This window comes from Lepisosteus platostomus, chromosome 8 (genome assembly GCF_059453375.1).
Source record: "Lepisosteus platostomus isolate fLepPlt1 chromosome 8, fLepPlt1.hap1, whole genome shotgun sequence".
In the NCBI taxonomy this organism is placed as follows: Eukaryota; Metazoa; Chordata; class Actinopteri; order Semionotiformes; family Lepisosteidae; genus Lepisosteus; species Lepisosteus platostomus.
The window spans coordinates 16,265,795-16,279,863 of record NC_142618.1 but is presented as its reverse complement, the minus strand read 5'-3'; the positions used below and the strand labels follow the sequence as shown (position 1 = coordinate 16,279,863).

The window sequence follows — 14,069 nt, the reverse complement described above, 5'->3', positions numbered from 1 at the left end:
ATGGTTCACTGTCTTTCTCTTTCCAAGACTCACTCACTCCCCTGAATCTGCCACACATCAAGAAGGAGGCTCACAAAGGTGTACTGTACAGTACATAGGTTCTCAAAGTCACTTCAAATCGCAAACACGTTTCAGTTTCTAATCTGGACATATTTAGCAAGCTAATCACATCTTAAAAGATTAGGTTGGTCGGAGGGGGGGGGGTAATTGGGGGGGTTGACAGAGAGAAGGGAGACACCAGTGGTCATTCACATCTTTCCAGCTGAAGAAGGCAGAGACTGAGAAGATAGAGTAACTTTTACTTTTGTCTCTCTGTCTGCTTACCGTCTGTCTGAGGTGAGTAGCAGGCTTTCTGATTTGACTGGCTCTCTTCTTGTCTCAGGTTCTCTGTGCGTCTCTCTGTGTGTAACTGCGTGTCTGTTCATCAGTGTGTGACCCTGTGTCTCTGTCTGTGTGTTTCTCTGTTGGTGTGTCCATTTCTCTGTGTGTCTCTGTTTCTGTGTATATGTGTGTTTGTGTCTCTGTGTGTTTTTCAGTCTCCCCTTGTCCCTATTCAGTTTGAATTTAAAAATATTTTCCTCTGGTTCTGTCTTTATTTCTTCTGTTTGTCTTTCTCCCTTCTGTTACAGAGAGTAGCAAGATCTTTCCCTATTAACTCTTTTTTCTATATACTGTATGAGGAAAATATTGTACATTTTGATCTTATAACTCTTCAGCACAGAATGATGGAAGTATATCAGGCTGATACCAGTGAATTCTGCTCAATGTTGACTCCTTAGTGGATGGGACAGTAGAGGAGGCAGGTACATACAGCACACACTGTCTCCACCTGTCTGAGCTGTGCTGCTGAAGATACATTGTCCTTGTCTCTCTGCAGGGACTCTGAAGCAAGGACTGCATCCTAGCACTCCAGCAAGCCCAACTGCACTAACAGCTGAATCGGACTGATAACCGGTAGCACTCTCGCACAGACGCTGAGATAGTCTCTGATGCTGCTGTGTGCAAGGATCCACATTATTACTGCAACCTGACAGGATCACTCCCACTGACAACTCACCACGCAATGTCACAGAAGGAGAAACCTTCCCGCAAGAAGGCAGAAAAGGAAAGACTACCCTCCACAGACAGGTCAGAGAATTTCTTATAATAATAACACTAATAGAGACTTTTTCTGGACACTCCACTCAAAGTGCTTTAAAGGTAATGGGGACTCCCCTCCACCACCACCACCAACCAATGTGTAGCCATAGTGCGCCAGAACACTCCCCACACACCAGCTCTCAGTGAGGAGGAGAGCAGAGTGATGAAGCCAATTCATAGATGGGGATTATTAGGAGGCCATGATTGGTAAGAGCCAATGGGACATTTGTCCAGGACACCAGGGTTACACCCCTACTCTTTTCAAGAAACACCCTGGGATTTTTAATGACCACAGAGTGTCAGGACCTCAGTTTTACGTCTCATCCGAAGGACATAGACCATTTACACTATAGTGTCCCCTTTGCCATACTGGGGCATTAGGACCCACACAGACTGCAGGGTGAGCACCCCCTGCTGGCCCCACTAACACCTCTTCCAACAGGAACCTTATCTTTCCCAGGAGGTCTCCCATCCAGGTACTGACCAGGCTCACACCTGCTGAGCTTCAGTGGGTAGCCAGTGGTGAGTTGCAGGGTGATGTGGCTAATTGTATTAACCACAGCTCCCCACCCTAGTGTCAGGGAACCTATTGGTAGAATAGGAGGATCCTTCTGCATGACCGTGAATCCCACAGAACGCAGAGTAGCAAAGGGACAATCCAAAAGACAAGATCCAGAGGCTTTGTTGATAATGGAGGCAAAGGGTCCAGTAACAAGAGATATCCAAAAGACAAAATCCAAAAGGTGTGGTCAAAAGGCGGGAGCAAAGAGTTAGTAACAGGAGATCAGTCAAAAGGCTTGGAAACACACACAGGAGAATACTACAAGAGGCTTCTCAATAGTGACTAAGGATTGGTGTGAGGGAACCTTAAATACTGAAAGGAAAGGGATGTAGGAGAGACACAATTGGTTTGGGAGTGAGAATTTGTGGAATCTGGTGCCTGTGGGAATGTGATGGGTTCAATTAGGAATGAGATTGTGAAACAGTGGGTTTGGGAATGCAACGCCGTTTGCGAGGGAGAGTGTGGGGCGTGACCACCTAGTCCCGTCAATAGTTTTCAGTTTTGGGGAGTAGCTCATTGTAAATAACAATCAACATTATTGGCTTTGCAGTAGTGGATTGGTTGTGTTTCACAGTGGTTAGCTGCACCTACAGAAACTTTGCAAAGCTATATTTTAGTGGAATAGTGTATGTACAGCTGCACTGTTCTCATACTGTTTCTCTGGACCAGTGCGATTCTGAAAAACGTAAGGCTTTTAGAAATCCCGAGACATTCCTCTCCAGATTAATATCTATAGCTCAATCCTTCTTCTTTCGCTCTGCATTAATCACACAATGCCTATCATTCCAAAAGTCCAATGCTACATAGGAGCAGAAAGTTTCTTTTCTGGCTGTTCCTCTGGGAACGGGTCCTGTCTCAGTCTAGAGTGAACGAATGAACAAATGAACGAATGAATGAATGAATAATGTAGTGATGGCATGAAGGTCATCTGCTTGCTGTCATCGTTGTGCAGTTTGGTAACTGCGGTGAGCTCCACTGCATCAGAGGCAGTGGGGCTGATTGATTTTGAACCGGTAGCATTGTTGTACCTCCAGTCTGGTGCACACCAAGCTGAGAGGGCAGGCTGAGAGTGGCTCACAGATCAGACCTCTGTTCCTGCACAGGTGCTACTGAACACTGCAGGACCTCTGGGCGTCGGTGTGGAATTGCAAGGGATATTTTATCTCAGGTGGCACTAAATCAGCAGGATTCTAATGCTCGTGATTTCTGCCTGAAGCAAAACCAAAGGACTAAAAACTGGGACACATTTACTGTTTCCAGGGCTGTGTGTGTTTTTGCACTGGCTCCTGTGTCATTAATTTTGTGTGCAATACAGCTGAGCTAATCACCCCCGTCAGCACTATTTCACTGATTTCCTTCAGCACTAAAATAAGAGCCACCAGAGCACTGCTGGCTCTGCATTGAGTCCCTGCCTCCTCGGGAAAGGGATTAACAGCTGCCTGCTCAGCCTCCGGAGTCACAGGGGGCATCCTAGTCCGACTGGATCTGGGAGGAGTAACAAACTAGCTGTCAGAACCTGTCCCATAGTGTGAGAAAGACAGAGGACAATCATGGATGTCAATAACAACTCAAACACACACTATAGGGACACCAGTGGCCTGCTGTGCTTATACAGTGCTTGAAAGACTGAAAAGGTCTCCATCAGTCATCTTTATTTCAGACTTTCTTTACATAGGCAAAAGGAATACCTACAGTAAATCAGCGTCTGCGCTGTTTCCTCAGCAGCCAGCTGTTGTTTAAAGTGCCTTTACATACATGCAGACATTGTTACAAATTGCAACTGGCAGCCTTATTGGAGACAACTCCAGCTTTCCCCACCAGCATTTTCAGTGACGCTCCCCAGGGCGTCTCATCAGACTCCAGTTCTCGATATTTCCTGTAATAGTGAGGGGTTTGCGTGGACTGCCTGCGCACCGGCAGGGCGCTTCTGTTCCTGAGCCAGGGAGCGAGCCAGCGTGCCGGTGTGTAGTCGTGTCGTTAGGCGAGTCTCCTCCGCTATATACTGTACAAAGACGAGTCTTTCCACGAAAGGGAAGAGTAACAGTTCAGTAGTCGTTCCGCTACCACGCCGGTTCACAGCTTGAACCCCGTCCGCGCTGTCGTGGGGATCTTAAAGAGCAAACCTGGTGAGCCTCAGGTGCTGTAGCTGCGCGGAGTAGGGAGGGCGCTAACAGGCACCTTGTCTCTCCCCTGCTACGTCAGTGTGCCCCCCGGCCCGCGGGACCCCCCTCCCCCGGAGGCCGCCCCCCTGAAACCAGCCCTGCGGCGCGGCTCCTCCGTCTCTCAGCGAGGCAGCCCCGGGGACGCCCCCCCGCTGCGGCGCGGCTCCTCCTCGGACAGCCAGACCCCCAGGAACCGCGGCAAGAGGGACAGCGAGGTCTCCATGACAACCAAGATGTACTCCCCTTTCCTGAACGCGCTGTTTGGACAGGTAGGCCCGACACGTACAGATTCGTGTTTTAGCAGGAGAGACGCTACTGTCTGAAGTTTCAAACGGACTTCAGAGCTCTCCTGGTCATCTCTACAGCACTGCGTGGCTCAGCTGCTAGTTATCTAATGGACTTATTTCATCAGTATAGTCTTTTTATTCATCTGTGCTCTGATGATATAAACTTTTGACCCACTCTGATGACACATTGTGGTGATCCAGTCTGCTCACTCAGTGAAGACCAGACTCCACATATTTTACAGCATTGCTCAGTCATAACTCAATCCAGTATCATAAGATTAAAAACAGACAATTAGCTGTGAGAGTATCTAAAACAACAACAATGATAATAATATTCCTTCCTCCAAACAAGCTTTTTGTTGTTTAACACCTAAATGCTTTGATTGTATAAAGGAAGTAAATGCTCTCTTAGTCCTTATACAGAGGATCTGGTACTCCTTCCAGAGGGTAGGAGAGTATATTCTAAAATGCGTGGATGAGAGAGGTTATGCAGATTTTATGTTCCAGATTAATACCATTTCTTATTAAATGTAAAAGTATGAAGCTGATTTGAGAATAGCAACTCCAGCAGTTGCAAAAGAGATACTGGTCACCAGTCACCTATCGCAGCTGAGACCCAGACTCGTTACTGTAAAAGTGATCAGCCTGACACGCAGACCGACACAAACAGAGGCACACAGGGTGCTCACTGGTATCTAGGACCACATGATCTCATCTCGTTAGCATGTTAGATAACAGCCACTGAATGAAGAAGTTAAATCCCACCTTCTCCCCTTCGATCCACCTCTGTTTCTCTCTCTCTTCCTCTGATCTCTCAGCTCAATAATCCAGTCTTACTCCAGAATAAATAGCTCGTTACAGAGGCTGACTGCCAGGCCTCATTAGCAGTAATGAGGGCGAGTGATCTATAGAGGCACGCAGGAAGAGGAAAGCTGTGTGCAGGAGAGAAACCACTCATCTTTCGGAGAACTGCACAACATGTTTAAATTCTTTCATTTTATGATGCTTTATAACTCTTTTATTCATTAAAGCCACAAACAAATACAAAAATTACAACAAACTGTGTATGTCTATGTCAGTGTGCATATCCATGTCAGTGTGAGTTTGTGTCAGTGTGTGTGTCTGTGTGTGTGTGTCAATGTGAGTGTGTGTGTGTAAGTGTGAATTTGTGTGTCAGTGTGAGTGTGTGTGTGTATTCTTGTCAGTGTGAGTGTTAGTATATGTGTTCATGCAAGTGTGAGAGTGTGTCTGTGTCAGTGTGGGTGTGTATGTCCATGTCAGTGTGAGTATGTTAGTGTGTGTGTGTGTCCATGTCAGTGTGAGTATTCTTGTCAGTGTGAATGTGTTGGTATATGTGTTCATGTCTGTGTGAGTGTCTGTGTTAGTGTGGCTTTGTCAGTGTGTGTCCATGTCAATATGTATTTTTCCATGTTTGTCTTACTAGAACTCTAATCCGATTAAAAAGGCAGAAATCCACTTTAACGGCTCTTCATTCCTTGTGGACACAAATGTGTCCAACACGAAATCCCTTAATTTACCCAGAAATCAAGCAGTGGCTGTTATCTAGCTTTGCAGCCCGGTCAGTGACCTGACGTTCTGGGGCAGGGGTGCTGACTCATTATCTGTACGAGTGACATCATCGGCCCTCTCGGCTTATTGCATTAGAAAGACACACAGTCTCCTGGCATCAGACACACATCCGAACCTCTAATACCTAAATCTGCACTGCACGCTTCTTCACCCTGCTCCTGTTAACTCTTAGAAATGATGATCAAATGTGGCCTTTTTGTGCTTTTGCAATAACGATGCTCTGTTCTATTAACTGCTTCCCAGTGGAAAAGAACTTGTCTCTCTTTTCTTTCCTGTCTGGTTGTCTCAGGAGAGAGACCTGGTGCCTGAGGAGATAGACGGTAAGATTAATGCGGCTGTTCAAGCTGTCTCCGTGCTCTGCGAATTGGGAAGTAAAATTCATAAGAAGACAGCATATCTGCAAGGGCCAAACTCACCAGGGGGAGGAGACACACACAAATATCTTTACAAGTTTGCTAAGATATTAAAGGGGGAATTGCAGAGTTATTTTTACATCTCGGGGGTTATAATGAATCTGCAATGATGAGTGCATTTCAGTCCAGAATGAAACATATACAGCCGTCAAGTTACATCACAAAAAAGAGAAAAGGCTTCAATGTCCAGATCGAGGCACCACAACCCCTGGTGACTCACAAGTAGCCTTATTAAATTGTAAACTAGCTTTACACCAATTCTGCTGCTGTATTCAGTTGAAATATTTTCACGAAACTGACACAGACCAGGCAACATGTTTTTACTTTATCGATACTTTGTCGAAGTATTGCAAAAAAAGAGCAACCTGCCAATCAACTAAAATACACATATATTCATGTCTCAGGTTTTTCAAAAGTGCTCTATTATTTACATGGGTGGCTATTTTATGGTAAATCACTCCTAAAAGAAAACTCCGAGCAGGACTTATATTTCTGGAGGGTGTGCTGCATCACTGCCAGTGCCAGCGCCTGAACAGCTGGTTTGAATAAGTGCAATCGTACTGAATTCAACATTGACCTCGAAACGGTTTTGTCGACAAATACGACTCGCTTGTTAACTCTGCACGCAGATTGGATCGCGTTCAAACATTTCTGGGATGAAATATCTGCTGCACAACCTGTTGTTATTTGATCATGCATCGCGGTGAGTCTCGGCAAGAGACTTGTCGATGGGGCCAGCATCAGTGCCCGTGTTTATCACCCATCTCTTGGTTATCTGACCATCCTGTAGAAAAGGAAACCGTTGGACTTCTGCTGATCCAGTCCTCTGTCTTGCGCTATGTTCAAAACAGCCAAATACTTGACATTATTTAAAATATATACAGGAGTTCAGAAAGACACAAAAGGATAAACATTAGGAGACCACGTTTCTCGTCCACTAACAGAGACTGGTGAGTAGAAAGAGCCACTTTTACGTCACAATTCATGTGAACTCTCGTCGGTTTCGAGACCAGCAGTTTCTCCACTGCCAGCAACAACATGGCGTCCATACAGTACTTTCACAAAGTTTCTGATTTTGCACAGGGAACTGGCCAGGGCTCAGAGGAGACTGTATTTCCAGACAGACCTCAGGGAACTGGCCAGGGCTCAGAGGAGACTGTAGCTCCAGACTGTTGCTCTCAGTTGCTGGTTGGGGGATAAGCTGTGACTGTGTCCCTCCCTCCTCAGAGCTCAGCGAAGCATTCAGGGAGTTCGACACAGACTGTGATGGGTACCTGAGCTACAAGGACCTGGGCGACTGCATGCGGACCATGGGCTACATGCCCACTGAGATGGAGCTGATCGAGATCAGCCAGCAGATCAAGATGAGACGTCAGTGTTTGCTGCTACATAACCTTGTCTCTGTCTCTGTGTCTATACCCGTCTCTGTCGCTGTGCATCTGTCTCTGTCTATACCTGGTGTCTCTGCAGTGGGTGGATTGTGCTGTGTCACAGACATGACCTGTACCTGCTGTCTCTTCAGTGGGCGGGCGGATTGACTTTGAGGATTTCTGTGATCTGATGGGGCCCAGGATGCTGGCTGAGACGGCTCACATGGTTGGGGTTCGAGAGCTGAGGTGCGCCTTCAAGGAGGTTTGTACGTTTTGCCTAATGATTCACAATGATGTTGTCTGTCAGTCTGAATTAGTATCACACTGTCTTCTATACAGCAAGAGAACTCTGATAATCCATCACCTTGTTTCTGTTTATCATCAGTACTGTCCAGTGTCTGTGTTCACCCTCAGTGTGATTCTAACACACCGAGAGATCTGGGGTCCACTGTCCTGTGTCTGTGTTCACCCTCAGTGTGATTGTAACACACAGAGAGATCTGGGGTCCACTGTCCTGTGTTTGTGTTCACCCTCAGTGTGATTCTAACACACCGAGAGATCTGGTGTCCACTGTCCTGTGTCTGTGTTCACCCTCAGTGTGATTCTAACACACCGAGAGATCTGGGGTCCACTGTCCTGTCTCTGTGTTCACCCTCAGTGTGATTCTAACACACCGAGAGATCTGGTGTCCACTGTCCTGTGTCTGTGTTCTCCCTCAGTTCGATGTGGATGGGGACGGGGAGATCAGTGTGTCAGAGCTGCGAGAGGCGGCCCGGTCTCTGCTCGGGGAGCAGCTGAGTGGAGAGGAGCTGGAAGAAGTGCTGAGAGACATTGACCTCAATGGAGATGGACATGTGGACTTTGATGGTGAGACAGAGTCAGGAGGAGAGTCAGAGAGGCACTGAGCTGGGGGGAGACTCTGAGCTCAGGTTCAAGGTCATTTATTGGTATAACACAGACTCAGTTTTCCAAAGGCAAAACATTTAAGGAAATTATGGAAATACAGTGCCTTGCGAAAGTATTCGGCCCCCTTGAACTTTTCAACCTTTTGCCACATTTCAGGCTTCAAACATAAAGATATAAATTTTTTATTTTATGTGAAGAATCACCAACAAGTGGGACACAATTGTGAAGTGGAACGAAATCTATTGGATTTTTGAAACTTTTTTAACTAATAAAAAAATGAAAAGTGGGGCGTGCAAAAGTATTCGGCCCCTTTACTTTCAGTGCAGCAAACTCACTCCAGAAGTTCAGCGAGGATCTCTGAATGATCCAATGTTGTCCTAAATGACTGATGGTGATAAATAGAATCCACCTGTGTGTAATCAAGTCTCTGTATAAATGCACCTGCTCTGTGATAGTCTCAAGGTTCTGTTGAAAGCGCAGAGAGCATCATGAAGACCAAGGAACACACCAGGCAGGTCCGTAATACTGTTGTGGAGAAGTTTAAAGCCGGATTTGGATACAAAAAGATTTCCCAAGCTTCAAACATCCCAAGGAGCACTGTGCAAGCGATCATCTTGAAATGGAAGGAGTATCAGACCACTGCAAATCTACCAAGACCTGGCCGTCCCTCTAAACTTTCAGCTCAGACAAGGAGAAGACTGATCAGAGATGCAGCCAAGAGGCCCATGATCACTCTGGATGAACTGCAGAGAACTACAGCTGAGGTGGGAGAGTCTGTCCATAGGACAACAATCAGTCTTACACTGCACAAATCTGGCCTTTATGGAAGAGTGGCAAGAAGAAAGCCATTTCTCAAAGATATCCATAAAAAGTCTCGTCTAAAGTTTGCCACAAGCCACCTGGGAGACACCCCAAACATGTGGAAGAAGGTGCTCTGGTCAGATGAAACCAAAATCGAACTTTTTGGCCACAATGCAAAACGATATGTTTGGCGTAAAAGCAACACAGCTCATCACCCTCAACACACCATCCCCACTGTCAAACATGGTGGTGGCAGCATCATGGTTTGGGCCTGCTTTTCTTCAGCAGGGACAGGGAAGATGGTTAAAATTGAGGGGAAGATGGATGCAGCCAAATACAGGACCATTCTGGATGAAAACCTGTTGGAGTCTGCAAAAGACCTGAAACTGGGACGGAGATTTATCTTCCAACAAGACAATGATCCCAAACATACAGCAAAATCTACAAAGGAATGGTTCACAAATAAACGTATCCAGGTGTTTGAATGGCCAAGTCAAAGTCCAGACCTGAATCCAATCGAGAATCTGTGGAAAGAGCTGAAAACTGCTGTTCACAAACGCTCTCCATCCAACCTCACTGAGCTCGAGCTGTTTTGCAAGGAAGAATGGGCAAGAATTTCAGTCTCTCGATGTGCAAAACTGATAGAGACATACCCCAAGCGACTTGCAGCTGTAATCGCAGCAAAAGGTGGCTCTACAAAGTATTAACGCAGGGGGGTCGAATAATTTTGCACGCCCCACTTTTCATTTTTTTATTAGTTAAAAAAGTTTCAAAAATCCAATAGATTTCGTTCCACTTCACAATTGTGTCCCACTTGTTGGTGATTCTTCACATAAAATAAAAAAATTATATCTTTATGTTTGAAGCCTGAAATGTGGCAAAAGGTTGAAAAGTTCAAGGGGGCCGAATACTTTCGCAAGGCACTGTAAATACACAGGAAATATACAGTTTATACAATACAGTATACTCTATAAGAGAAAAGTAATAAACAAAATGAAATAGTAGTTCTTCAGTAATTCCCCCTTCTTCCTCAGAACAGAAGGCAACAGTCTGCACTCTTAGAGAAACTCCCACAGAGCACAGCAGTCCCCCCTTCCTAAAAACATCTCAAATTCCCATCTGTCCCCCCATCCCGAGAACAGTTCACCATCACAGACCCCCTTCTGTCCTCCATTCCTGAGAATATAACAGATCCTCATCAATATCCCATTCCTGAGAACAGATCCCCATCACAGACCCCCTTCTGTCCTCCATTCCTGAGAATATAACAGATCCTCATCAATATCCCATTCCTGAGAACAGATCCCCATCACAGACCCCCTTCTGTCCTCCATTCCTGAGAATATAACAGATCCTCATCAATATCCCATTCCTGAGAACAGATCCCCATCACAGACCCCCTTCTGTCCCCCATTCCTGAGAACATAACAGATCCCCATCAGTCTCCACTACATCACAGATCATCCATCCCTCTAACATCACAGATACCCAATCCTCTCTCCTTCTGACATCACCTATATTCCATCCCTCTGACATCACAGATACCCAAACCTCTCTCCTTCTGACATCACCTATATTCCATCCCTCTGACATCACAGATACCTATACTTCTCTCCCTCTGACATCAGTGATATTCCATCCCTCTGACATCACAGATACCTAAACTTTTCTCCCTCTGACATCACAAACATGCCATCCTTCAGTCCTTCCAACAAAACATTGTAGGAGTCTTGCAAACAATGGTTTCAATTCACATTTTTGCATGTAGATTGCATTATTGTTGTGAAACCCTTTCTTTCGGGCAATCAGAGCAGCAAAACTGCAATAATGTAACTTCTTACGAGGCAGGAATATCTGGAATGTCTTTCTCAGTGATAACACACAGTTTACCACTCAGGAGGAGAGTATATAAGACTGAGAACAGGAGGCACTTCTTTACTCAAGTGGGCTATGAGAGTCTGAAGAAAACAGCTCAGCAAGTCTGTTGAACCTCAGAGCCTAGCATTCCTTGATAATGAGCCAGAGGACGAAACACATACTAGCAGCCTGGAGCTGTCCTTTGCTACCCTGTGTAGAGTCTCCCTCTGCTATTCAAGTCCTCTCCTGTGTCCAGGAGACACCCCTGGATTATTCAATGTCAGTCTTCTCTCTCTGAGGCTGCCCTCCTTTGCCCCAGGGCTGGTCTGTACTGGCTCAGCTCTACCACACACCTCACTGTGCCATCCCTAACTGTGTGGTAATTGACGAGCATCTGGGCAAACACTGTGTCCTGCAGACCACCGACTGTGCTTGAAGACTCTGATCAGAGAGAGGAAACAGAGACTAAGAACACTGACCGCTACATGCAAGCTTACAATTCAATACAGCCCCCGACTCCTGCTGCCCCACAGCCACTCTTGCCACTTGGTGACACAAGCCCAGCCCAGGGGACTTTCACAGAGGCAGTTCTGGAGGGGCACAGCGCGTCACGAACCTTGCCTGTAGGGGCACAGAGCCCTGGGTTGTTATCAGAGTCCTGAAATCACCCCATTGCACGACGATCAGACAAGAGGACACAGCCCTCAGAGCTGTGCCGGAGGTTGCAGCTGCCTAGAAATCGATGCACATTGTTTTGCGTTTTCACTTCAGATGAGTATTGATTTCTTTGACGACGCAGCCTGTGTGTTCAGCACTGAGCACAGCTGTGTTGCGGGGTCTGTGCAGGGGGAGCCTGGCTCCAGAATGCACTCCCACGCTGACACAGAGCTCAGAGGGGCAGGGCAGCAGACACACCTGCTCTTTCTTCCATGCAATGCGAGTCCTGTATTTCCCCTAGAGCTTCTCCAGCCCGGTGCTGATCATGTAGAAGGCAAGGTCGGTGCCACTTTGTCCCCAGTGTTGCCATGACAGCAGCATATAGAACGATGGGGTGTTCCCTCTGTGTGGCAGAGACAGGGGGTGTTTGAAAGGTGACAAGGGTTGCAGGGACACACGCAGGCGGAGACTCTGAGTCTCTGAGATTCATAGAAACACGCAGATACACTCACAGGTAAAGACACAAACAGACTCGAATAGAGCCTCAGAGAGTCACGCAAACCCACAGAGATAGATTCACAGAGACTCCCAGCGACCAGAGACGGTTCCGCTAACTTTGTCCCCCGTCTCCCGCCTTCCACAGAATTTGTCATGATGCTGTCGTCGCGGTGATGGAGCCTCGGGATTGGATCCCTGGAGTCCATGCAGGTCACTCCTCCCCAGAGAGAGTCAGCCTCCTTCCCCTTTCCCACAGCTCGGAACTCCAGCTCACTGCCTGGGTCCCGATGTCACCATGACTCTTCTTCTCCTGTCGCCCAGATCTCCCCAGTGTCCTGCTCCCCCGCCTGTCTGTAGGAATGAGCTGCTGTTCTGTGGGTGATCTGATGTCTCATGCTGCACTCCCTGACAGGAACGGTGTGATCTCTCCATGGAGAGGTCCCTGTCCAATGTTTCGTAGTAATGAAAAGCTGCCCTGTAGCGATCCGATGTCTGGTCCTTCTCTCCAACAGGAACAGTGAGATCTCTCCTTAGAAACTCTGGGTTTACACTATGTCCACAGTTTTCTAGTAATGAGCTGCTGCCCTGTGGTGATCCGATGTCTGGTCATGCTCTCCAAGGGGAACAGTGAGATCTCTCCACAGAGCCTCGGCGCCTTTGTCCACTGTTTCCCAACAATGAGCTGCTGCACTATGGCGATCTGATTAACCATTCCTGCTCTCCCACAGGAACAATGTGATCTCTTCACAGAAACTTGGGTCTATGTCCACAGTTTCCCGGTAATGAGCTGCTGCCCTGTGGCGATCTGATGCCTGGTCATGCTCTCCCACAGGAACTGTGAGATCTCTCCTTAGAAACCCTGGGATTATACTATGTCCACAGTTTTCTGGGCTGCTGCCCTGTGGTGATCTGATGTCTGGTCATGCTTTCCAACAGGAACAGTGTGATCTGTCTGCTGAGCTTCGTCATCTCTGTATTTGTTTCATATTAGATGCCTGTTTACCGGTAAGGGCTGTGTTAGAGGCAGGATGGCCTGCTCTGTTTTAAAGTCAGATTCTTTTATTACTGAAGATGAGAGAGTTGAAGACAGTAATTGTTATTGTATATCTGTGAATCTGTACAATGCCTCAGAAATGTACGTATAATGCATAATGATTTTTGTGAGTGTGTACTATAATAATAAATTAGATATTTGTCAGTCTCTTTTAGAAAATGTGTCTAACACAATCTATGACAACAAACCCATGGTATAACAACAATCGTGAGTGGCAGAAGACAGAACATGAGGTTATACACACAGGGACATATGTTACTTATTTGATCAAATAAACATTTAAACATTGTCGTGTAGGAAGGAAGAAGCACTGCATGTTTCCGCTAAACGATTCAGCAAAGTGAAAACACATCATTAGAATCTGATGTTCATGAGCCTATCTTGCAGCTGCTGTTTGAGACAGCACCATAGAGCAAACTGAAAAATTTTAGTATGAAGGTAAGAGTTCTCTTGTGACTGTGCGAAGCACCTTAACAAAACAGTCTGACATTTATGATGTTCAACTGACATGCTTTGACAATTGTTTTACACAGGAAACTGTATTCCACACCAGCCTCTTCACTATTGAGAGCTCATACTAACACCCGTATTAACATTGGAACATAAGAATATTTACATATGACAGGCCATGTGACAGCTGGTGGAACTAAACCTCGTTAGTGTGAAGGGAGTGTCCCACACTAACAGACTGAAGGAACTGAATTTCTCTAGTCTGAAGGGAGTGTCCCACACTGACAGGCTGGAGGAACTGAGTCTCTTTAGTCTGAAGGGA

At 46.4% G+C, this 14,069-nt stretch overlaps 1 protein-coding gene across 1 annotated transcript; it reads left to right on the top strand.

Moving 5' to 3' along the window:
* Positions 1-190: 190 nt before the first annotated feature.
* On the top strand, positions 191-13,456 carry cabp4 (calcium binding protein 4). Its single transcript, XM_088642650.1, has 8 exons — positions 191-336; positions 878-1,128; positions 3,905-4,133; positions 6,031-6,061; positions 7,382-7,525; positions 7,677-7,786; positions 8,244-8,391; positions 12,389-13,456. The coding sequence occupies exons 2-8, from the start codon at positions 1,064-1,066 to the stop codon at positions 12,415-12,417; spliced, it is 756 nt and encodes a 251-aa protein (XP_088498776.1). The 5' UTR covers positions 191-336; positions 878-1,063; the 3' UTR covers positions 12,418-13,456.
* The last annotated feature ends 613 nt before the right edge of the window (positions 13,457-14,069 follow it).

Bases quoted from the DNA above. Each gene is read 5' to 3' on its own strand.
- cabp4 (XM_088642650.1), top strand. From the start codon at position 1,064: ATGTCACAGAAGGAGAAACCTTCCCGCAAGAAGGCAGAAAAGGAAAGA. The intron at 1,129-3,904 runs GTCAGAGAATTT...CTGCTACGTCAG, and splicing joins AGACTACCCTCCACAGACAG to TGTGCCCCCCGGCCCGCGGG. The intron at 7,787-8,243 runs GTTTGTACGTTT...GTTCTCCCTCAG, and splicing joins TGAGGTGCGCCTTCAAGGAG to TTCGATGTGGATGGGGACGG.